The sequence below is a fragment of the Xenia sp. Carnegie-2017 genome, unplaced genomic scaffold, assembly GCF_021976095.1.
Source record: "Xenia sp. Carnegie-2017 unplaced genomic scaffold, XeniaSp_v1 HiC_scaffold_4, whole genome shotgun sequence".
Lineage (NCBI taxonomy): Eukaryota > Metazoa > Cnidaria > Anthozoa > Malacalcyonacea > Xeniidae > Xenia > Xenia sp. Carnegie-2017.
In genome coordinates, this window is record NW_025813504.1 from 1,818,562 (window position 1) to 1,844,287 (window position 25,726).

Here is a 25,726-nt window from a genome sequence, read left to right on the forward strand (position 1 = left end):
ACCATCTGAAAATGACTTGTAGACTTCAGGAAACTCATCTTTAAGATTCATCATAGATTGTAAATAGAGGGTAGAACTTTCTGTGTAAAGGTTGTGGCCAGATGCAGCAAAGTATGGTAACATTCTTGATAGGACTTGGAGGTGCATCTCCCAATTTCCAGTTCGTTCAGCTTTAATAAATCCACGCACAATGTCAATCATCTCTTGATATTGTAGCCAAAGAGTAGCGGTTCAACTTTTGGCTTTCAGCCTCTTCGCCTGTTGCTAACCTTTTCCTCGATTTCTTTCAGCTTATTTGAAGCAGCCACTTCTTGAGCTGTTTTTTTTTCTCAATCAAGTCTTCGTAAAGGTCTTGGCATTGATTCAAGAGGTTCTTGTTTTCATCAATTTGATTGTCTTCAGGCACTCCTTGGAAAGCAAAAGAATTGCATGTTGTTATTATTTGTTAGTAAGGGTTATTGACCCTTCTTTGGTGCTATAGTATTACCTTCCAAGCGCTGAATTTCATTGGACGTGTCTTGTGTTGAGATGATGTCATCTACGATTTCTGTGTTTGTCGCATCTATAAGATATGTCAACTTCGTATGAATCCATGCCTTATTAAAAGTCTCTTCTATAAAAGCACCCACCTTCATAAGCAGCATGAAAAGATTCATCAGTTATATTTGAACCATCATCAATGTCTTCATCGAAATCAGCGTCATCTGCGCGTAAAACAAGTAAATGGTTAGTTTATATTATGAAATCATGAGCATTTATAAGAATTTTACCAGTAGAATCTAAACATGGTACTTGTACACCAAGTGTGGCTGAGTATAGTAAGGCGTTAAGTGCAGCGTCGACGATTAAATGACCACGTAAGCTCTAGAAACAGCTTTCCAGAGAGCATATGTTCCACAGCGTTGGGTGCGTATATCAACTCCAGCAGCTCCTTCAATCCCGAACCCGCCATTAAGTGACCAATACTGCCAAGAAAGATCATCAAAGTATGGAAAGAGCCAAGTCTAGGAATAATCTTTCGCAGTTTACTGTCTTGAGACTCAGTGTTGATCAGCGAGAATGCCTTATGCCAAAGGGGCTGGTCGTAAGTAACGATAGGATTTTCAATTCCATGTTCTTCTGCATGCTTGCAAACAAAGTGAAGTGCAGAGTTGATACAGGTAATGTCACTAGCGTTCATGTCAATCATCGGTAAAACAGTATAGATGACTTGCCGGGTATTTCCTTGAGATGGTTTTGCATAAATCCTCCCCAGTTCGGTCGACTAACATCTCTGAATAGCAATGATGATTTCCATAGTACATCCAGATTTGCTGTTGGGTCTTCTACACTGGCAATGGTAACCTCTTTAAACTTGATGTCTAAAGTTGCCTTTCTTGGTTGTGAAACCGGTATAATTTCTATTTGACCAGTTGATAAGATGTCTTGATCTTTAACCTTTTTCCTTGGAACTTGGCTTATTTTATTTGTACCTGGTGTTACCATTGCAATTATCCCTGTACCGTGAAATGTACCATGCCCGTCGATAGTTCGGAGATTATGGTCGAGGTTATCCAAACCATACTGTGTAAACTCACCATTATAATCCGGGATTGTAGTCCTTGCGCACGTTTTCGTTTGAATGAGAGGACTTCTTCATATGACGAACAGAAACCAACATGATTAAGCGTGTCTATTAAAAACGCGAGGCAAAGCTGTGATGGAGTAAAACACCCATGCAATCTGTAAAGGTGGCAAAGCACGAGGACGAGTTGACTGCATAATCGCTTGACCAACAAAAGCTACTTTCCGAGATGTGTCTTTTCCTGAAAACAGTTGATTAAGAAGAAGCTGAAGTGTTGGGGGTAAGAATTCAAGATTTTTGTCAATGTCACTGTCGATTAACGGATATATGTCGTTTGGTGTTTCAATGTTGAGCTACCTTTAAAAATGCATCGTTGGCAGTGTTGTTGATTGGTCGTCCTGATTTGCGCTTTTTGAGCGGTGGTTGGTCATTAAATGGCGCTGGAATTCTCATTTTTGTCCTGAAGTTTGTAAGGCATAGATGATGATACATTGCGTCAGCTGCCGGTAGGTCATGCACACTTTGGATCCTTGATTTTACGGACTCGGCCCAGTCATCGCATCTCACTTTGCAAGCATTCAAGATAGTGTCTTGAATGTCCATAGTCCTAACAGTGCAAACAACACGCCCCCTTTTGCGCTCTTGCTCTTGATTAATTTCATTTCCGCAAAACAAGCAATCTCTTCTGAAATCGAACTGAACTGAACTTTGTGAGCGAAGGGTTCTTGGTACGGGATGACGCTCTTCCTTCTGACGTAACGATTTAGAAATATATGATGGATTTGTGTATCGTTTCCTACATGCTATGTGAAAGTTGTCACCTTCACGGACGTCAAATGTATCGCCTCTTTTTTTACTAGCTCGGTTTATACCATCTATCCCTTTAGATGTTAGAGCCACCCCGTTGTTCACAATTGATTCTTTACATATTGCACAGTACTGACGCAGAATTTGATCCATCCTATAATGATTCACAAGCAAAATAGTGTTCGACAACACAAAAAAGCCTGGTTTTATTTACTGGTTTATGCGATATTTTACAGCCCTAATGTATCTATGGCTTTGAACGCGGTATTATAATGCAAACATTGTATTTGGTAATTAGGTCGCTAATTATAGCCCCCTCTTGTTAGTTTTAACTTAAATTATTGTGACCCACAATATTGACGTATTCATTCATTGTAAAATGTAATAGCAATTAAATAATACATTCATTAACTCATTGTCTTCAAGTTATCTATTTTGCTTACCTTGAGGAGAACAAAGAAACGTCACATTTTGATGCCAATAATGAGCCAAAGCTTCAATTTGAAGTATTGAAAGGGAAGTCACATTAGATAAAATAAATATCCATCTAAACACGTGCGTAAACAAACGTACTTCAAACACGTTTTTTGTCTAAAAAACTACCAAGTCAGCGAAAATTAGTACCCAAAAAAGGAAGATCAGTATTTTTGACGTAAATAAAGGACAAAATATTAATTAATTTACAAAATATCATTATCTACTTGTTTTAATTCAATATATTTATATTTGTGCTTTACTAAGTGTTCTAAAAGGATAAAATCTAAAACATTAATTTTTGAGCCTCGTTTCCATGTCGCTCAGATTTTCAATCCAAATGCCTCAAATAAACGTTTAACACGATGTTGCCGTGCTAGGATTTTGTGGGACTTTCGATATTTTATAAGGGATATCAAATATACCAAAATCAGTTGGAATTTCTTTTGTGGAAATTTGTTCAAGCTTAGAGTGTTTTTGGTCGTAGATTGACTGGACTACAATGATAATTCATTCTGCGTATTGGAATGTTTTCATGATTGTAAACTCTATGCCATTTACATTTTGTGCAGGATATAACAATTAATATTGATTTTCTATAGTAAACAGCTGCATGATATGAACGGTTTTAAATGGAGCAGCATCATTTCAAAAGGACTATAGCCTTCATTTTGCACACATTTTAGGATCCTACAGATAAACTTGACTCACTACATATCAGGATATCAACAAATGAATAATTTATGTTATTTTGCATCTTCAATGTGTTTATGTAACATTGGCATCAATCCTGTCTTAATGAGGGATTATATTCATATATTCTGCTATACCTGGCTAATTTCTTTTCAAAACAATTTATTTTCAAAGAAATCAGCCTGGCATATGAATATGAATATGTCCCCATATCGGATTGACCCCATGTTGTGTAAAGATCATTTATTTAGGTAACATATCTTTAAGTCAGAAGGTTCGATATACAAAGTGAAGCAAAGATCTAACTTGTATTGATTGCATAATAACTGCATTTCATTCCCAACTTCCATCAACAGATATCTACTTTCACAGAGCTCAGTTATATATAATCCTTTCATTGTTTTACTGGCTTAGAGCAACATAATGAATATTGGGTATTAACCTTCAGTACTAAGATTAACAAACTGCTTTGTTCAAGATTTTCATTGTCATCGACATCGTATTCTTAAATGTTGTCGTGAGTTTTTAAAAGTTGCCGTGAGTTATTAAATGTTGTCGTAAGTTTTTAAATGCCGTGAGTTTATAAATGTTGGTAGTTTTTAAATGTTGCTGAGCTTTTGAAATGTTGTCGTCAATTTATAAAAGTTGCTGTGCATTTGTAATGTTGCCATGTATTTTGAATGTTGTCTAGCTAACATTGCTGACATAAGTTGCTGTGACATTATAGGCCATTTTTATTTTTCAAAAAATTATCATTGAACGACAATCAAGAACTATTTCGATACTGCTTATTTAAACGATTGTAAATTGAGCGCTGGTTTGACTTTTGCTTCAAAAATGGAGGTAATTTCCCTTACAACTATGCAAACATTAAGGACATTTTCACTGTTATGCATAGCTACTGTTTATTCAAATTAAAATATCCGTGCAAAATTAATCGACATGATATAACAATCATAAGGTAGGCATAATACAACAATCGTTTTATGAAAATGAAAAGTTATTTATTTTCTTATGTTTATTCATTGTGATTAAAAGTTTCATCGGATACGACATGACAGCATAGGTCCATGTGAGAAAGTTCGAACTCGAGGAAAAGAAATACTGACCATTGGTATAACATTGTGAAGGAGTGGGATAGCTACAGGAACCTGTACTTCTGCGATGAGGTTGGTGCATGTTCCAGGAGTCGACCAAAGTGCTTTGCAACATAAGGAAGAAAGCCAGAACGATCAAGATGATAAAACGAGCCATTTCGTTTTTGATCTATATCAAATTTATGATGAATTGGGCATCGTTGTTTAAAAGGTCGAAACTATGCGAATATATCTTTGTTGCTCGAGCGTTATTTGCATTACGGAGGAATTAATATTTCTGTATGCAGTAAAAGGCGCTATTTGGACAGACTAGATGTTCATACTGAATAACAAGTTCTTATTAAGTTTAAACTGATAATGTCAGAATTTTTAAAGATTTATGCAGTTTTGTGGTAAATTAGTTTAACAACTTCCAATACATCGTTATATTTCTTCAATTTCATCCTATCAAATGTTACTATGATCATACATCTTCTAGAGGCTGAAACAAATACTCAGGATATCGGTTAGAGCAACAAAAAAATATTTTTCCATCCAATTCACGAGTGCACAACTTTTCCACGTTCACTGACTGAGGTAATCGGTGGCGCATGCGGGCGTGTATTGCCAAATTTTTTACACAGCGGGGCTTCTCTGTCATAAAAACTAGCAAAAGAACAAAATATGTATTGTTTGTTACTGTTTGTGTAAGCAATTAAAATAAACGGTCATCAACTTCTCTAAATAATTGTAATCTAACAGCTTGCATTTACTGTTACGTATAGGAATGCTAAAGCGTATGAATTCATAAGCTCATTGCAGTTGAACGTTTATATAAATGCTTCAAAATTTAAAATTATAGTACAATGTTGAAGAACAAGAAAAGAGAAGCTGACCCTTCTAACATGACAAAGAGATCTGAAAATGGGAGTTGAGCCACTTGAAGCCCTTGTCAAATACTCCCTTCTTTTGTTGAACTCATGTGTATAACAGGATTCGTTGGAGGGACGTCTTATTAAATGTTGTTATGTAAGGAGAAAACATGGAGATCAACGGATTTCCATCTTTCTCAACTTTGTGAGCAGTTATGATAAGAGAAATTTGTTTAAAATGCAACCCTTTGTCTCTGTGAAGAATGCGCACAAATTTCTCAATAGGTAGCAGAGCACTGTCTCATAACACGGCTGTGTTTTCTAGTCCAGCAAGTTGTTGAATATTCCCGGTCTCCTACAAAATGTTTTATAAAACAAAATGTTTCCTTTCTTAAAGTAGCTGAAGACATGATCAATGACCAAAAATGTATGGAAAAATCAATGCCTGTTTTGTATCTAAGGTAGAGTCATATGGAAGTAGTCGTGTCATTTATAATTTTCTTGTTTATGACGCTCTATTATCCATGAAAATTTAAGTTTTATTATGAATTTTGTGATGTATAAATAGCTTTAATATCATTGTCTCGAGAAGACTATCGCACCACAACTGTTTCCTCAAGTGTAACAGCAAAAGATTTTACCGGAGCAATGAATTCGATACATTCTGTTTATTGTGATGGCTGAAATTTATGTACTCTATTCTAATGCTATGGCTATAAAAAATTTGATTTGACAATTGAGCAGTACGTATAAAAGTAATTTCACTTATGACACGTAGCGAAAAATGAATCACCAGTACAACAACACTGAAGGTAACCATGTTAAACATATTAAATTAACGGAATTAGCTTTAAGCCCAGAGAACAGGTATATTCATGAATGGGATGGCAAAAGAAACCTTGTTGCCAGTAGCGGATCCAGCTTCTGTCAAACTAAATTTTAGCTCCTGAAATTTTAAATTCAAAGTACCTTCAGAAAAGCACTATAGGTTTTGAATTTCTAAAGAATATAATTTCACCAATGTATATGCCTCTGAGGAGTTTTTTATACGTGGCATTTTACATGCATCGAATGCATTAGATACAAAAGAAATGACATAAGATTCCTCAATATCTTTTGTTTTTAAGGCAGTCGACTCATGTAAAATTCAAGATAAAACAGGTCAGAGGGGCTTAGAAATGCAAATATATGCTAAAATGTGCTGCAGTAATTTATTTTGACTTACCCATTTACCCTGGATCTGCCTTTAGTTATCGATGCTTGAAATGTGCATTATCCCAATGATTTATTGCAGAACTTATAGTTAATGTATAAAATACGTTTGTCCTCAAAATACCTATGCATGATGATTGCGACATGCTATATGATGACTTTTAATAAAATGATGACTGTTTATCAAGTTAAGCTTGTTAAATTAACTTACTGGTTCCAGAAACTACATAAACCTTTCAAAATACTTACACCATTTGTTTGTATTCAATAAGAGCTAGTTATTTTGTTTGAACAGCAGTAAATTTCGTTTCAGTAAATTTCGTTGCACCTGATCGAGAGTTCTCACAAACGTCTTCGCAGTTTGTATAAGCCAGTGCAAACACGAAAAATATCTTTTATTTCTTTTATAAAATAACAATAATGCGAAACTCACAAATTGAAATAAACGTTTTGATTTTTCCTCTAAAATGCATTCATGACCGATTTGCAAACTCTCTTTGACTGATTGATGGTTATGATTGATTTGATTGGTTGAGCTAGGGAAGTGTTTTGCACAGGCTAATGCAAACACAGCTGTAGACCAATCAGTGCACGCGTTTCATTTGGTTTATTTTATAGATTATAATGTTTTTATTGATGATGGCAAGAATATAACTCATCCATTCGCAGGTTGATAGAGATTTGACTCTTTACTTTATGTGGGCTTGATAGCTCAACAGGTATAGACGCGCAACAACATCCCAAATGTACAAATTAATCATCGTCCAAGTCGTAAGTTTTTCATAAGCGTATATAATCGTTTTAGATTCATATTAAGAGAAATCACTTTCTTTGCAATGAGTAACTCCTAGAAAAAAGAATTCGCCTGCTTTTAAAACTGCGAATGCTTCTACGGCGAAATTCCACCAAAGTTCTCAATTTAAGAACCATTAGCATGATTTTTAAATTTAGAAACTGGTTGTGTTTGCATTTGATGAAAACGAACACAGAAATATTTGCGTAGCAGAAGTAAAATAGCTACTCACTAGCTCCGTCGTTTACTGCAAATTGAGATTAAATTTTTTATGGTTCAAATGTTTAGAACTCGAATTTTTGCTTCCGGAATTTATTTGGAGGCGATGATTTTAAATTAGCAAAAGGGTTACAAGTATAAATTGAAAATAATGAAAAGACAATAAAACAACAAAAAACTACATTCATTCAATGAGAAAAGCAGTTCTTAAAGCAGTTCCTCCTGAAGCTCTTAAAGCATTTCAGCCTGAAGTAGTTCCTGTTTCAGCATCCCCACCGTTGCCTACTTCGTCATTAGGGATTTCTTCTCGTTTCCTTCCGAAACGACGTTTACAGAAACCTCTTTCATCAGACCAATCGCCACAGTTATTAATACCATTGCATGCTAATCTCCAATTAATGCACCTTAAATATAGAATATGAGATTTCATAATATGTACACTTTAGGACAACTGTCCTATTGATGCAAAAATTCAAGTTTTAAAACTGTGAAAAAATTGAAAAGCATATTTCTTTGATTATATTATATATGTATTCTGAAAGGGTTATTTGCCAATAAAAAACATCTGGCTTCGACAAAATTCGGACTAGTATCTCAAAAGATGCGCGAGTTCAAAGATAAACCACATGTTTTTCATGTGCAAATAACAGTGTCTGAATTTATATTCTGATTCTCTGAGCATGCATGGCTTTAAAATATAGAAAATATGTCAATGCCTGCAGAAAAAATTAAGAAAGGAAAATCATTTTCGTAATATTTGATACGCTTGCTCTAATGAACTAAAATTTTACTATTTCCGATATTTCTGTAAAACATGCAAATCTCTAAAAAAAGCTGCGAATTAATTTGAATCATAAACATGAAACATGCATAGACAGGGGAAAAGAAGTGGACTTCTAAAATTTCTGTTAATATATTACATGGAAATCGTTGCTGAAGACCGACATGGGTGTTGTATGATTTAAACATAGTATTGTAAAATAAGTGCTCTTAAAAAACCAAAGTAATCTTTGAACGATGATTTAACTAATGGAGGAAATACGAAAAATAAAAACAGAAAAAAATCACCGTAAAAAGCTTCATATTTCATTACATAAACATTTTCTCATGCACAACTACCACAGCATATTATAATTAAGAGAAATTGGAATACGCTGTAAATTGCTTAGTTTCATTCTGCTTATACTTTAGTCTTTTTTGATGAAGCAAGACTTGAACATTTTTCTATCACAAATTGTACATTAGTCACGATGCCATGCTGTGAGCTACAGATCTTACTGTTTATTATAAACTTGAAAATACATGTTTCATTTATCAAGTTTTAATATGTGCAGAGGAATCGAGGCATTGGAAAAAACTTTAGTATCCACTGCATTTCAAAAAAACAGGTCAAGACATTACTTGTTATTCTTGCAACGATATTGATGTGGTCCACATTTGTTTCCAAGTGGAGTTGGACAACCAACTTCATCAGATCCATCTGGACAATTGTTGACCTTGTCACACACTCTGCTTTTAAAATGCATTTCCTTCCTTTTCTGCAAGCAAATAAATATTTGCTACGACGGCATTTAGGACACCCAACCTAAAAGACGACAACCTTTATCAGACAATGCAAAATAAGTGTTATTATTTGTTATTTAGCGGTCCAAAGCGATATTTTTTAGATTTCCAGCAATTTGATTGGCTGCCTGAGCGAACAGCTTTTTACAATATCTGCCCGTGAGCAGAAGTGATATTTTTTCGCAATGTATTTGCTTACGAAATATAATATAAATTTGTAAAACTGATTTAAAAGCGATGAAATTTGGTTAACGCTTTCTCAACATTAGTTGTATCGAGCCATTGGCCGTTTTACAAGGCAAATTTCTTCTAAATAAAAATAAAAAATAAATATTTTATTAAGCGTTTAGGTCGGCCGTATGGCAAAAATATTTTGGCCTCAGGCCGCTTTTGAGCCCGGACCTCCAAGCGGGTAAATAACATATATTTATCGCACATTGTCCATAAGCTTTACATTGTATGATAAAAATGGTTTTCTTAAGCAGATAACATTAACCTTAGTCGAAATAATTCTTGATATTATGCACTGCTTCATTCAAAAGTTATTAAATATTTGCTTGACAAAGTGACGAATGAACGTGAAATAAATCCACGAGTTAAAATTTAGACCTTATTTGTTTTAAAAACAACAGACATTTATGTTTTGAAAGTATTCTATAGGAGGTATTAAAAGCGAGTTTTAGTATGTACGTTTTTTACACACTTTTTGTACTTTTGAGTAGGAAATGTGTTCGTGTAATTAAAAATATTTTTCCTTTAGAAAGATACACTCTATCCTTATCACATAATGGCAGTAATGCTTTTGTCATTTGGTTTGAGTAAAATTGTTCTGCTTTGCCGTGAAAATGAAGCAGTTCCTAGGCAGGAAAAAACTAAAAATCATCTTAATTTGCTGCGAGATTCACATTAATATCAGTAATAACTTAGTAAATCACCTAGTAAAGAGGTAAAAGTCTTTTTACAATTAAACTGACTAAGACAAACATAATGATTATGTAGCTATGCCTTTTATAGTTATCGTGAAATTTTTTTGTAATTTCTGGGCTAAACTCATTTTTAAGAATTCCCCATATTTCTGCAAGTTCACAGTGTCTTGTAATTGGGGTCACTTTAGGCATGCAGAGCAGAAGAGCAATTTTCTTCGTGAGAAGAATTGAAACAAAGAACTTAGAATTGAAATGCATACGTGATTAAGAATGTCACTATGTTATTATCAAAATTTATCAAAGCTGCTAATTCACACTATAGAAAGCACTAAGAGACAGCAAATATCCGTCCATATAAATCAGACGAAAGCCAATTATTAACCTTGTCTAAACAGCAATTTACAGCATACATGGTAATTATAAGGACAAAATTCTGTTTTAATGGGCTTTTAATTGCCCTGGATAGGGAGAAAAATTTTATTTCTCGAACAATTTTTCACAAAAATCATAAAAATGTCAACCAATTTCTTATCAACTGATGGTACGTAAGTGATGGAAAATGGATTCAAAAGTTTTGTATGATTTATAAAAGACACCAAAGTTTGTTAGCTTATGAGTTATCCTGTTTACACACAAAGAGGCATAAAACAAACAGTGGATGCAACAAACATTTGATAAATACCTCATCACTTCCATCTGCGCAATCTTTAATGTTATTACATTTCCATTGCTTCTTTGTGCACTCTCCATTCTCACATTTGAATTGGCGACAAGGATTACAATGTTCCAAAACGATTCGTGAACGACTACCATAGTTGTAGCGAACACAGACATATTTCATTTGGTTGTACAAACTTCCTATAGATGGTTGATTAAAAGGAAATGGCTATTAATAATATTACAAATTATTTTTTAAGTCGATCGTCATGTTTTGGTCTAATAGTGACATTTTTTGTATATTATACAATTAACCTTAAACTTTTAAACTGAATATATCTCACCTCTGCAACATAAATAATTGTAGCTGAATGGTACAGTAACAGCACGTCTTCTTCCACATCTAAGGCTTACACATTTTCGGTTTGTGACTTGCATCTTGTGACGTATGAATACCCGTGTACACGTCTTATTCTTCTAATAAATCTCAAAGCATCCACTTCTTGTGAAAGAACGAGCAGTGATAAAATTGCAATAGAAATATGAAGGGCATTCATAATGAAAGAAAGGTCTCTGCAAAAGAGTAAGAATTTGCATGTAAGAACGTTGCTTTTGTTTGTGTGAATTTTTATTTAGTGGAAAGACACTTGAAAAGAAATGGCTATTGATGTGTTTTACTTGTCTATAGAACAAGACTGAAAGGTAGTTTTGCAATTGGTAGTCTGAATTATGAAATTACTGAATATGCAAAGTCTTCAATGCCTTTTAAGCTATAATGCACTAATATGAATTGACATTGTTCACAATATAGTACTACTACAATGGTCAACTGCTTTCATAGGAAAGAAGCATAAATTAACGAATGCAACCTCTGCAAATACCAGTAAAGAATCCAGGGTAGAATAACTCGAGTAATTATTTACAATCCGAAAAATAAACAGAAAAATATTGGTAATACATAATTTGCTCATAAATATGCTTCAGTAAGCCCACAATATACATTGTATTCTTATTAACTATGGATCCATCACAGGGTAAATTTACATGCTAATAATAGCTGTTATGTTGTATCAAAGTATTTAGAGCTGAATCACGTGGTGCCCTTATGGTATCCCAACATTTGTAATCTTGTAATTATATATCATGTATAACTTTGTAACGATAGATTTTAAGTCAAAACGATTCGAATATGTGTAACATCTAGTAAAGTGAAATATGTTTATAAACGATGAAACACTCAAGATTTGGTTCACGTAGCAGCGGATTTTCTCTGCAAGCAATTTAAACTAATTTAGTAAAATATGTATATTTGTTTTAGTATTCAATGTCCGGACCAATCTCCTTAAATTTATAAAAAATAATTATTTATTAAATTTATTAAAAAATAATCTCTTTAAAAATGATTACAATGAATGCACAAACATGTACATCTATATTTGAAAGGAAAAGTACTTCTAATTTTATAGAGAAAGAGAGCGCTGATTTTAGAATTGACTTTCTAAAATTCATTGCACCTTTATCGACAGTCACCTTTTAAAGGTTTGCTTAGAAAGGGAAAATATGCAGTTTAGTTTTAAAACATTATAGGTTTTACTTGCCTTTGCTTGATTAATTTAGAAAAGCCTTTTAGGATTATTATAATATAAAGGACATCTTATGTGCATACAATCCTTGTTGATGAGACTCAACTCACATGCAGGCACATTAACAAGTTCTCTGGCAATAAATAAGTCATGCCAAAATGACTTATAGTAGAAAATACAGTACAGTACCCTGTAGTCTCCGCCAAAACATTTGTGGAACAAACACGAAGCCAAACAAAACTTTTTGTAAAAGAAAATCAAGCCTTTTGGGATTGTATAAATTGAGTAGCTCTAAAGCAGTATAACCACAATACCTGACTTCATGTAAAAATTAGATATAAGTAGCACATACGTGATGTTTCTTCAACTTTTCTCTACTGAAGCGTCTATGCAGATACCTCCGTCGCTATTGAAGTGCTGTTGAAAGTGACGAGCTTTTGAAAAAAGAAAGGCATTTATGAATTTTAAAAACAGGATATCACGTGCATGTCATTGTTGACGAAGTTCGTGCAATGTAGGACGCCACATTCTTTGTTCTTTGTTAATCAAAATTTGTTCAACGTGGCAACTAATAATGCAACCTGATGATATCACAATGAACGTCAATTCTGGTTTTTCCATCTAGGCATTCCTGCAGAAAGTAAAAACTTTCACTTGTAAATAGATGAAAATTTACTCCTTTATGAGCTCTTCTAACGAAAACGTAGCTTCAAAATATTATATAGTATCGATCATGGCATTTAGCTATAGCCCGTACGTATATTTTTGATTTCACGGCACGGTGAGAATGAAATTCAATGGAACTCCCACTAGCTTTAACTTCTAGTTTTTATTTATGAATGCTTATTATTTGTTTTTATTTTAAATCTACTTTGAAGCTGTCTTATACTTCTTCTCGTTATCGTTGAAAAACTTTAACAACGATCAACGACCTCAAATTTTGTTGTTACAGTTGAACATGCAGCAGGATGTTGGCTTACTTGGCCAATTCTGGTCAAAATAAGTATTATACATATATCCTTTATTATTTAATTGCTTTTGCACTCAATGAACACAGCTAAAAATATTTCCATACAGCGTATTTAAAATTACATAGCAAAGTCACTATATAAATGGTAAGTTAAAATAGGTTTTGTCCATAGGTTTTGTCAGAGAAAGCTTAAAGCCCAGCAAATTTATTGGCATATAGTCTGGCCGGAATATGATTCAAATATGCCAAACACATTATGACGAACTGAAGTATTGTTATTATGCTAAACAATTAATTTTCTGAATGTCGTGAATCCAATGATGTTCGATTTTTGTTCTTTTCAAATACGTATTATTTACTTAATTAAAGCCAAACGCTTTTATTAGTACTTTATTTAAAGAAATGCATTACGTGCAGTGCAATTATTGACTGGAGCAGTATCTTGCTGGAAGAAAGTGCTTCATAGAAAGGAATTTTCACACACTAATGTGTGCTATCTTTGTCTTACAAAATAACACGAAGTTCTCCAGCAAGTCCATCAAGATATTGCCATGTCACAGTCAAAAAAATATCATTACATATTTTACCATCCAGTATAACTTGATAAATTCTGAGCGGTTCTTTTAGTGACTGCCTTTGTATTTAAGTACAGTTTGCATTTGCTCATATAGTTCTATAAATTTTTTACCTCAAAGAAATCTGTAATTTACCGTAAGTATTATAATGTAATGAATGGTAACATGCACTGATGACTTTTGTCGCGACAAGAACCAAAAAAGTTAAAATTAACTCCTACGTAATGACATTATTTGTGACTGTGACTTGGCAATATCTTCCTGGACCACCTGAATAGCTTTGTATTTTTTGTAAGACATAATTAAGATAGCACACATTACTTGATAGTGTATGAAAGTTCCTTTTAAATAAAGCAAATTCCATTCTGCCAACAACTCAGCTCCGACGCGGAAGAACAAAATCTACGTAGATGAAATGAATTTTTCTACCAATATTATAGTTTTCATTTTAATCTGTTTTAAACTGTCTTCTACTTCTCCACGATGTCATTAAAAATTGACAAATAACAAATTTTGTTCTTACAACTGCACCGGGCAACAGGATGTTATAGCTGAATGTATCACTAATACGCAAAATAGGAATTATACCAGCCAGCTTGGTACCTGTGGGGCGGAAGGACGAAAAATTCACTTAATTGTCTAACTATTTTTAATATATAATTGAATTCGAAAGAAAATTAATATGGCATATCATGTACGTAATGAATATTACCCCCCTCCCCCTCTCCCAATTATCGGGAAGGCTACGTGTCGGCATTATATATCCTTTATTATTTAATTGCTTTTGCACTCAATGAACACATGTAGCAATATTTGCATGTTAGCTTATTTCAAACTAGACATTAACGTTAATACATTTATACATAAGATGTGGACAGTATATTAAAACAGATTTTATCGGCAACAGATTAAAGAGTACTCAAGGCTCGTTAAATTTTATTGGCTTGAATTCTTGGATTAAGTTTAAATATGAGAAGCACATTGGTAGTGAATGTTGGGCTGAAATATTGTTATCATAATAAACAGTTCGATGCACTCAACAATGTTTCATTCTGTTTCTTTTGTATACGTATTATTTATTAGCGATCTAATAAGTACATTTTTATTGAAAGCATTACGTGTTGTTCAATGTACTGACTGGATCAGTATCAAGCGCCAGTTAAAATATACAATAGCTTACAACTCAACTCAGATTGATCATAACTTTGTAATAGAAGAAAAATGTCCAAGGACTTGTTATTTGACGCTTATCATTACCTCATCTATTCATACAAACTTGTCTAACACTCGAAAAGCGTATTTTTGGTTTTCAGGTATTTTAATATGTACAATGGTAGGATGCACTCCATGTTGAGTTTAGTCGTGACGATCAATTAACTCCAGCGTAATAAGATTGTTTGTGGCTTGGCATTATTTGTTTGTCTTCATAGATAATATTATGTATGTTGAGAGCGTTACACACATTTCGCATTTATCACGGATTAAAATCCTTTTAAATGAGTCTCTGTCATTTTGTAGCTGATTGAAAAAGATCACTCTTGTAATTAATATATATTCATTTCAACAAGGTGGATGTTTTTTCTTGTTTATACACAGTGTAATACTATGCGTGAGAACATAATATAATTGAACTGTATTTTATTTACCAAGAAAAGCTTTTGGCAAGAACTTGTATTCAAGTTCAAACTTTCAATGATGTTGATTTAGAGAATTTGAGAAGATAATTCGAATTCTTAACTTTTGCCGGCATCCAAAAAGTACTCGCTGGTAAAAATAGCTAAATTGACTAACGTTGGGACTAGTAAAAATGCTTAAACGTTATAAATATAAGCTTAACAAGAAAAAAATGATAGTATTTTTTCGAACCAGTGGTTCCACATTCTGCTTTAGTTTAGTTGTTATAGCTTTGCATCAATTAGACATGTTGGTATGAGTTGAATCAAATTTAATGCATTAGTACTGTCGATCATCACTATCCAGTATAAATTAATAAATTCTGAGCCGTTCTTTTAGTGACTGCCTTTGTATTTAAGTTCATTTTGCATTTGTTCATATAGTTCTATAAATTTTTAATCTCAAAGAAATCTGTATTTTACCGTAAGTATTATAATGTAATGAATGGTAACATGCACTGATGACTTTTGTCGCGACAAGAACCAAAAAAGTTAAAAATAACTCCTACGTAATGACATTATTTGTGACTGTGACTTGGCAATATCTTCCTGGACCACCTGAATAGCTTTGTATTTTTTGTGAGACATAATTAAGATAGCACACATTACTTGATAGTGTATGAAAGTTCCTTTTAAATAAAGCAAATTCCATTCTGCCAACAACTCAGCTCCGACGCGGAAGAACAAAATCTACGTAGATGAAATGAATTTTTCTACCAATATTATAGTTTTCATTTTTAATCCGTTTTAGATTGTCTTCTACTTCTCCACGATGTCATTAAAAACATTGACAAATAACAACAACCTCAAATTTTGTTCTTACAACTGCACCAGCCAACAGGATGTTATAGCTGAATGTATCCCTAATACGCAAAATAGGAATTATACCAGCCAGCTTGGTACTTGTGGGGCGGAAGGACGAAAAATTCACTTATTTATTTGACAATTTTTAAAATATAATTGAATTCGAAACAACATTACTAGATAGTGTGAAAAAATTCCTTTTAAACGAAACAACTTTTATTCTGCTAGCAACTCAGCTCACACACAGAAAAACGAAATGTACGTAGATGAAATGAGATTTTTTATACCAAGAATATTGCTGACGTTTACTCCTCATTTGACTCCGAAGATGACTTCCGCTAAGGTTGTCGAAACGTCAGTCAACAACAACAAAAACAGTTCTTCTCAGGACTATTCCAACCTGGACGATCTACATTAACAAACATGTAACGATACTCCTGGTCTCAAACCATTAACTTTGATATTGCTTAAATTAGCTTTTAGCAAAAACGTACTTGTTCAACGTTTACGTAATGAATACTACCCTCCTCCCCTTCCATGGAATTATCGAGAAGGCTACGTGTCTGTATTATACATTCTTTATTATTTAATTGCTTTTGCACTCAATGAACACATCTAGCTAGGAATATTTGCATACTAGCTTATTTCGAAATAGACATTAACGTTACTATGGTTATATATGCACGGTATATTGACATAGACTTATCAGCAGCAGAGTAAAAGAATAATCAATGCTCAGCAAATTATGTTGGATTGAATATGGGATTTAGTACAAATACGCGAAGTACATTGCTAGTGAATGATGGGCTGAATTATTATTATCATGATAAACAATTCGATGCACTCAATAATGTTTCATTCTGTTTCTTTCGTATAGGCATTATTTATTACCAATCTAATAAGTACATTTTTTAACGAAAGCAGTACGTGTTGTACAAAATATTGACTGGATCAGTATATATACAGCGTATATTAAAATATATAATAGCTTACAACTCAACTCAGATTCATTATAACTTTGTAATGAGAAAAATCTCCATTGACTTGTTATGTGACGTTAGGTTATGTTAGCATTAGCTCATATAGTTATACAGACTTGTTTAACACTCGATAATCTGTATTTTTCGATATTTAAGGTATTTCAATATGTAGCATGCACTCCATTTTGAGTTTATTGTCGTCACGATCAATTGACTCACGCGTATTAAGATTATTTGTGACATGGCAATGTTTGTTTGTCTTCTATGATAATATTATGTATACTGTTGAGAGCGTCATATTTCTGTAAAAGACATAAGATAACGCACATTACGCATTGATCAAGGATTAAAATTTTTATAAATGGGGAGTTTGTCATTTTGCAGCTCGTTAAAAATCGAATAGGCTCTTGTAATACATATTCATTCCAACAAGGTGGTGATTTTTCTTGATTACACACAGAATATATAGTACACTACTATATGCGTGAGAACGAAGTATAAATGAGTTGTATTTATTTAAAAAGAAAAGCTTTTATCTGCACTTCAATGAAGTTGATTAAGAGAATTTGAGAACATAATCTGAATTCTTAAAGAGCACATACAACTATTTTCAATTTTTTATTCACAAATAGATTTTGGATAAATAATATAAATGCCGTTTACAGAATTTGAATAACTTTTTTCGTTTTTGAGTTATCTTTCGGCAAAGATGCGAATAAAACCTGAATTTCAACGTTTTGTAAAAAATGTCGAGAGCTTTAATCCGTGGCATGGGACTTACTTGTGACGTCATTTAAGGAATACAGACTGACTACCAAAACAACTTACACTGTTTATGCATGTAAACAAACACAAAAATGCCAGATCGATGTGTAGTTTTTGGTTGTTCTAACGTAGCCAGTTCGGAGAAAGTCATTTCACTTCATCGCATACCATTTTATAACGACGAAAGAAGCGAAGCTAAGCATAGGAGAAAGCGATGGGTCAACTTTGTGAAAGCTGCTCGCGATAAGTGGGTCCCCACAAAGAATTCCGCAGTTTGTCGGAAAAGATTCGTTTTCTCGGCAATTCGGCTCGTTTTTTGAATCAGAAAGTAATTTTGCACCTCAACTCATTCGAGACGAATTCGGAATCGTTGCTTACCCGAGCATTTATCCTCGAAAAGATACTACCAACTAAGCTCGCACGCACCCCTGGAAAATTATTGCAGTTAATTACTAGGAAATATGGACTTAATCAACCTTGTGTAGCTGCGCATTACTGAAGTATCTTATTTCATAGATGAGTATTACAACAACCGCAGCAATGAAGAATCATCAACTAGGAGCAAAGTGGTTGATGTTGATAGTTGTCCTGCTGAGGAGGTTTTGGACCCAAATGATCTTAGTGGTGACTCAGACTCAGAGAGTGATCTTGGTGCTAAACAAAGTTATGAGACTGAGACAGAAGAGATAATCACATCTAGTGACATGGATGTCGACTCTGAATCAGAGCAGCCAAGAACATTTAAATGGTAACAATTTTTGGATGAGAACTGTAATGTATCAATCATCATGGCAATGTTTAAATAGTTGTGATTGTTAAATAAATCAAAGTTAAACAGCTTATATAATCAGTCACTACCTTGATGACATAAATAATGTGTGCCAGTATGTAATTGTATTTATTGATAGCTACTATTGCATTTCATAAATTGAGTTTTTCTTTTGTAGAGTGCTCAACAAAGACACCAACCTGAGAACAGAGAAAAATTCATTGTTCTTCACCCAACTGTTTGCACTTTTCAAATTCTGCCCAATTTGCAAATCAGATGATGTTCTTGTTGAAATATTGCAAAATGGTTCAATGGCAAAGTGAAAGTTAGTTGTTCCAATCAAAAATGTGGAGCAGACTTCAATTCCTGCTGGAAATTTGCTATTGTCATTTGGTATTTTGACTTCTGGAACCTCTGCCACAAAGGTGATCAGAGTTCTACAGCACATGGGATTGGCATGCATTTCATTGAGTACATACTTCTCTCACCAGAGTGTAAGTAAGACTTATCCGATGGGGTTAAAGAAAGTTGTAAAGAAATTACCACAATCAAATGAAAATCTTGAAAGTCTTTTTAAAATTTTGTGTAGGAAAAACTATATCCTGCATTGGTGATCTACTGGAAAAAATACCAAGACAGTTTGATAGAGAAAGTGATGGCATGTAAACAGCCTATTGCAATTGCTGGGGATGGAAGACACGATTCCATTGGACATAGTGCCAAATATTGTGCATATACAACATTCTGTTGCACAATACCTCAAATCATTAGTTTTTCTCTTGTGCAGGTACATTTCTTTGAATTATGTGATTTTCTTCTTTAAAATTATTTACCTATTTGCTATTTTAAATGTAGATATGATCTTCGCACTTTGCTGGACAATTTAAGCAATTGTCTCAAGAACCTGAAAATTCAGGTGACTCATGGGAATGTGAGTATAACATTCTTGCATATTTGCTATTTTGTAGAAATGAAGTTGGAAATAAGCTGGTATGGAGTTAAGAGATCAATGGATTTTCTTAAATCTTGCAACATTCTGATCTCCATGTTGATCACTGACAGCACACAAATAGCCAGACATATGAGAGAGAATTGTCCAAGTATTACCCACTACTTTGACCTTTGCATTTGACAAAAAGTAATGATTTTTTTAGTTAATTAAGCAGTACTTTATGAAGCAAAAATTTAACATATAGCTAGTATACAATTTACTACCTATACTGGCATCAATAATTAAAGTTTGTATCTAAAATCTATTTTATATTTTATCTTAGAAGTGACCAAAGTCCCGACCAAACTTGCAAAATGTTTTGGATGTGAGTCTTTATCGAGCTGGATAAGACCTTGTTCCAACCATTTGTACTGGAGTGTTACATCAACACCCTCTGGTAACGGAAATGTGAATGTAGCTAAGTTCAAGTCTTTCCTTGGTCATGTCAAAAACCAACACAGAGGATTTTCAAAGCCTTTATTTGACAAACGTGCTCATGATTCAAACATAAAACCATGCAAATGGCTAAATGAAGGTTAAAAATCTAAAGCAATTCTTGCTGCTATTAAAAAAAATTTTTGTGTGTGTAGTAATCTCTTATTCATTGCCTTGTCTTTAGATTCTATATCATACAATAAAATGTATGCAGCTTTAACTAAACCAAGGTTGATTGCTGGAATCATGAAAGCTTCTCCAATGTCTCGAACAAGTGCATTGGAGGGATTTCACTCAGTTCTTAACCAGTTTGCACCCAAAATGATAAGCTACTCTTTTCCTGGGATGTTCTGCAGGTATTCTATGAAACATGTGTGATGAAACACCTATGTATCATTACAATTTTTATTCCCTTGTGCCAATTTAAACTCTTTCAAGAAATTGAATGCAATTTTATATTTCATGAAGGCATATCCTTGCTGTAACTCACTTCAACAGAAATTTGGACAGGGATAATCAAGAGGTTAATGGAGTTCCCCCAGGTTAAAGTGCATTATCCAAAATTTAAAAATGGTGAAGCTGTTGTAAGAAATGTAAAAGTTGCTCAGGATTTTGGTAAGGTTATTTAATATATTTCTCTTACTGCCTGATATCATGTGTTAAATGCCATAATAATCAAAGCCTTAATAAGAAATGATTACCATAAAATAAAATTTTGAATAATTTGCACATTGCTCCTCCAGGGTATGTTGAAGATATATATCAAGTGTTGTGCTCTGCACTCATTGATGAGGAAACATTGGAAAAAGCCAAAGGTGATCTTTTACGAATGGCTCCATTGCCAATGAATTCTACGTTGGACAAGCAATCAAAAAGTGAAGCTATCTCGAAAAAAGCAAGAAGACAAAGCATGCCAGCTGTACATTTCCCCCAACTAAGCCAGGTTTTACAAAAAGGCATTACTTGTTTTGAGTTAATTTCAATCTTATTTTTGGAACTGACTCACTTTATTGTTTGATATGGCTGAAGTTTCACCTGTCCAAGAAAAGATCACTAATCAGGAAAATGAGAGCAGCACCTCGATGCACTGTGTGCAAGAATTGGATGAATGGCCATAAAAATATAATTAACTGTCCAAAAAACCAAAAGTAACCAGTTTTTTAGGACCTGGTGGTATGAGCCCACTTAGTTGGGATTCAGTGAAGTGTGAATTGACTGCATGGAAAGAATAAAGAGAAAGGAATTGTAATTTTGTATGTTTTGTATAACAAGTATAAGTGTGAATCAAAGATGCAATATATCAAGAGTGGCTTAAATCATTCCACACTTCACTGAATCCCTACTAGCTGGGCTCATGCAAACAACACCTAAAATGATATATAATGTTATGTTATTTTACAAATGGTCCTCTTCATACTCTGCAAAGTGTTCATTTTTTTTAAATTAAAAGTTGTTCGAATAACATGGTAAGCACAAGCTGGAAGTGGAATTCTTTTGTCTCGAAGAATGCCATGTACCATTCTTGTTAATTGTCTATATGCAACAACTCGAAAAAACCTGAAAAAGGCATAATACACAAGGTCCATTAAAACAGGTAGGAGTCCATAAAATACAAATTTTGCAAGGTGTGCATTCATAGATAACCCAGACAGAGACATTTAACTATTAATTCTAACAAACCTTTGCTCCAAGAATCCTTTACGATATCTAACTCCATCTCGTCTTTGGTAAAGATTGGCAGCTAAATTTAATGCCCATCGATTGAGGCAAATGGCATGAAATCCTGGATGCTCTGCGATGCATTTTGGCTGCCTTCCTAATTCGGATACCACCATATGATCTTGCATTTCAATCATGCAATTGGAAATTTCGTGGCAACATCTACATTCTTTTGAATTAAGCAAGAGAGGAACACGGCAGTTACCACAATTGCAGCTACGAAAGTTATCTGTCAAAAGCTTCGGCAACAATAAACAAATTTTCCAACTTTCCTTACCAAGAATCAAGAGGAACTTCATTTTGCATTCTGCGTTCGAGCTCTTCTCTTTGGCGCCTTTCTTCTTCTGTCTCTCTATTATAGTTTTCTAACCAGTCATCATCAGCAAGTGGTTCGTTTTCATACGCTTCAGCTTGGCCGTACTCAAAATCGCCATCGGTGTTTCGGAGCGCATTTGATGACGATTGATCTTCGTCTTCTAAATCGAATTCCCGACTGTTCAATTCAATATTTTCCGCTGTTGTTGCTGTACTCGACTCAGAATCGGATGTCGACATGTTTCGTACAATTTTTATATTAATTTCAAAGCAATATATAAAGAATTGTTATTTCACACTGTGTTGTTTTGTATGCAGCGCATTCAAACGTTCCTTAAATGACGTCACAAACCTCTCGTTTTAAGTCCCCTCAGAAGCGCGCGGAAATTACTCAAAAGCAAGCTAATTCAAACCGCAGAAAAAACTTTGTTTTTTCTTTTTTTACGAAATTTTTTTCGAAATCATATTTTCCACAGTCTAAACTTTAAAACTTTAAACTTTAAACTTTTAATGCAGGCATTAAAAAAGAAGGTACGCAGAGTGTACATTTGGGCAGCTTGATTGGACGCCCTTACACATTAATACATATCTGACACAAGTAATGAAATAAAATAAATTTATGAAGACGTTTAAATGGTGTTATACATATATTTATCGTACCCAACATCAAACTTTAAAGGCATCAAAATAAACAAGTAAGTTTTCACAAACATCTTTATAGTTAATTACAAAATATATTCCTCGCTGAGGTTAACCGTCACAATCACACATCGACAACATTGCTACAAAATAACAAATAGCTACATGAATATAAAGTATTGACATTTGTCTATAGCCAACAGGCTTGTGACAAGATACCATGTGTGATATAAGACCAATTATCTGAATCTATAAAAATGAGTTGAGCATCTTCCAATCCATGCTATAGCTCTTTGCCATTGTGGATGTTTTAAGAAGCTTTGGAATGCTCTTTAACTAAAGACTAGACCTTTCAGTTCAGCATTTTTTCCATGAACGATCGCATCAATTTCCAAGACGTTCCAAATTTATGAAAGAGTGGCTAAGGAGTTCTGTTTTGTTATGATTGCAATTTTTGTTGGTTTTGTTTGCTTTGTTTGTCTTGACGTTGCTAAGTTCATCTTTATACAACCATTTAAAGATGTTTGTTAGGCACTTTACAGAACATACTAATAATCAAATTTTGTTCAATTTTCGTAATGGAGTCTATCATTCAGTAATTTATAAGCATTTCCACACTGCAATTTTTTGTTAAATGAACTTCATTCCTTTGTCACGAGGTATTTTCATAATCGAAGTTTCACTTATGATGATAATGATACAACTTTTACCTTATTGAGAGCAGACCCAAGCATTTTGAAGACTATAGTGAATAAAAGTTCAAAATAGAGTGAGTAAAAGATTATTAAACCATTTACTTTACAGCAGAAACAATTACCTGAGCTGTTTGATGTTCTAGGATTCGTTTGATGGGGTTAATTGTAAAATACGCTGCTAGCAATCTAAGAAAAAATAAAAACAATAATCATGACAATGAATAAACTGTACGGAAGAACAAAAGTGTAAATTACTTACCTTTTTGTTTATGAAAAGCAAGTCGAATGATGAATATTTTGTACGCTATTTGTCTACTATGTCAATGAGGCGGTTGTCTTCATTTACCATTTTATTAAAAGTCGTCAATGGTCATACTTAAAAATCATCTCATTACAGTAATGGGTTCTTCCATTTCCTTACCTTAATTTAAGCCCAGATTTCCTTATGGTCACTGAAGTAAGTTTCGAGAGTACCTGTTTGAAGCTCATCTTTCTTTACGTTGGTGTATAAGTGGTCAATCAGAGTTTTGTTATCTGTGGTGTAATCTGTTATTAGTTGCCGAGGGCCATTATCAATAATCATAAGGTCGTAAATTGATTGTCGATTAGTGTCATCCAGCCAATTCACATTAAATCTCTCATCATTATTATTTGGTTGGTGAAATTTTCCTGAAGGATGGTGCGTAGAACTGTTAAAAGTTGTGAGATAGGAATTCTTGGTGATCTGTATATTTCAATAATCCAGTAGATTTATGGTTGAACCTTGAACTAATTCCCACAAAAGCTAACTCTTCAAAAATATCTTTCCTTTCATGTACAGAACAACATATTAAAAGTCCCACATGATATGAGGCCGGCAACTTCGTAAAATAATGTTTTCTGTGAAATTATGACATGAAAACGAGGCTATAAACAAGAATTACAAAATAACACTGCTTTGACCTAACGAATATCATATTTGATTGTATAAATCTGCAGCGTGGCTATTAAAAATCATGTTAAGTCTTCAACGACCGAAAAAAAGGAATCCTTTAGGTTAAATAGTAATACAAGAGTGTCACTAAATTTACATATGGTTGATATAGTGTACTTTGATTTACAAAGGCATTTCCGTCATTTCATACTTTTGTTAATCATCTTCAAAATCAACACCACTGTTAGTGCAACCAGTACCTCTACATTGACCACATGCCATTGTGCAGTGAAGTCCATTTTTACGACAGGTACATCTTGTAGTTGAACAATTTGTGGTACAGTTGCATCGTATCATATTAAGCAAGTTTTCAGGAGCTGCTGGAAGATCAGTTTTTCTAGGTACGATAACATAACCGCACATTTTCCAACCAAATGCATCAATCAACAATCCTTCGTCTTGACTCTGCCATTGCTTAACTTGAAGAAAGACTCTCAATGAATGATACTTGGCTGCACTAGATGCTGGGGGAAGACTTTGGGGCTCTACCATTCGGCCTTTAGCGCACACCTTCTCGTAGTACTTCCTGTGGCGCAAACTGTCTAGAGTCTCGCCTTTTTATCCTCCATACATGCAGACCAAGGCATTTTCACCACTCTGGATAACCGTATTCATGCTGACGTTTGAAACTTCAAATGCTGATGCTTGTTCACGGAAATAGTTTGAATCTGTGAATTTCTTAAGAGGTGCCGATTTTCCAAGGCCAAAGGGCCGGGATGTCGTGTCACAACCAGCAATAGCATGAAGAAACAAAATGTTTTACACAGAGATTCACCCAGCTCTGATCTCACTATTCTCATGTTCCATACTCTTTCCGTTCTACGTTTAGTTGTTTTCTTTGGTTCTGGACGAAAATAAAGACCACATCCCTCATCCACTTTGACGTAATAGCACATTAAAACAAGAAGATCTGTATCATCTCCAACAAGAACGGTAGGAGATTTCATGGCACTTGAAACAGCTGACTTTACTATGAGAAGATCA

At 33.9% G+C, this 25,726-nt stretch overlaps 1 protein-coding gene and 5 long non-coding RNA genes across 8 annotated transcripts; 3 read left to right on the forward strand and 3 right to left on the reverse strand.

Moving 5' to 3' along the window:
* Positions 1-382: 382 nt before the first annotated feature.
* On the reverse strand, positions 383-689 carry LOC124455657. Its single transcript, XR_006951973.1, has 3 exons — positions 630-689; positions 488-562; positions 383-408 (listed from the first exon to the last, which is right to left on the reverse strand). It is a non-coding gene; the product is annotated as an uncharacterized LOC124455657 (long non-coding RNA).
* A 7,098-nt stretch (positions 690-7,787) lies between these two features.
* LOC124455520 (very low-density lipoprotein receptor-like) lies at positions 7,788-12,873 on the reverse strand. 2 transcript variants are annotated; one of them, XM_047006156.1, is made up of 5 exons: positions 12,792-12,873; positions 11,201-11,429; positions 10,882-11,057; positions 9,112-9,295; positions 7,788-8,114 (listed from the first exon to the last, which is right to left on the reverse strand). In XM_047006156.1, the coding sequence occupies exons 2-5, from the start codon at positions 11,292-11,294 to the stop codon at positions 8,095-8,097; spliced, it is 474 nt and encodes a 157-aa protein (XP_046862112.1). In that variant the 5' UTR covers positions 11,295-11,429; positions 12,792-12,873; the 3' UTR covers positions 7,788-8,094. The 2 variants fall into 2 exon arrangements, with proteins under 2 accessions (XP_046862112.1, XP_046862113.1); XM_047006157.1 differs by having other exon boundaries at positions 12,754-12,873.
* Positions 12,874-14,789: 1,916 nt separating this feature from the next.
* LOC124455521 lies at positions 14,790-16,754 on the forward strand. The gene is made up of 2 exons (XR_006951891.1): positions 14,790-14,968; positions 16,409-16,754. It is a non-coding gene; the product is annotated as an uncharacterized LOC124455521 (long non-coding RNA).
* Positions 16,755-19,843: 3,089 nt separating this feature from the next.
* Positions 19,844-20,934, forward strand: LOC124455715. 2 transcript variants are annotated; one of them, XR_006951998.1, is made up of 4 exons: positions 19,844-20,113; positions 20,250-20,501; positions 20,586-20,757; positions 20,870-20,934. It is a non-coding gene; the product is annotated as an uncharacterized LOC124455715 (long non-coding RNA). The 2 variants fall into 2 exon arrangements; XR_006951999.1 differs by having other exon boundaries at positions 19,876-19,906.
* Positions 20,935-20,941: 7 nt separating this feature from the next.
* Positions 20,942-21,472, forward strand: LOC124455716. The gene is made up of 3 exons (XR_006952000.1): positions 20,942-21,016; positions 21,145-21,344; positions 21,431-21,472. It is a non-coding gene; the product is annotated as an uncharacterized LOC124455716 (long non-coding RNA).
* A 10-nt stretch (positions 21,473-21,482) lies between these two features.
* Positions 21,483-24,415, reverse strand: LOC124455717. The gene is made up of 6 exons (XR_006952001.1): positions 24,191-24,415; positions 23,892-23,955; positions 23,785-23,816; positions 22,398-23,217; positions 22,082-22,289; positions 21,483-21,958 (listed from the first exon to the last, which is right to left on the reverse strand). It is a non-coding gene; the product is annotated as an uncharacterized LOC124455717 (long non-coding RNA).
* Positions 24,416-25,726: the final 1,311 nt, after the last annotated feature.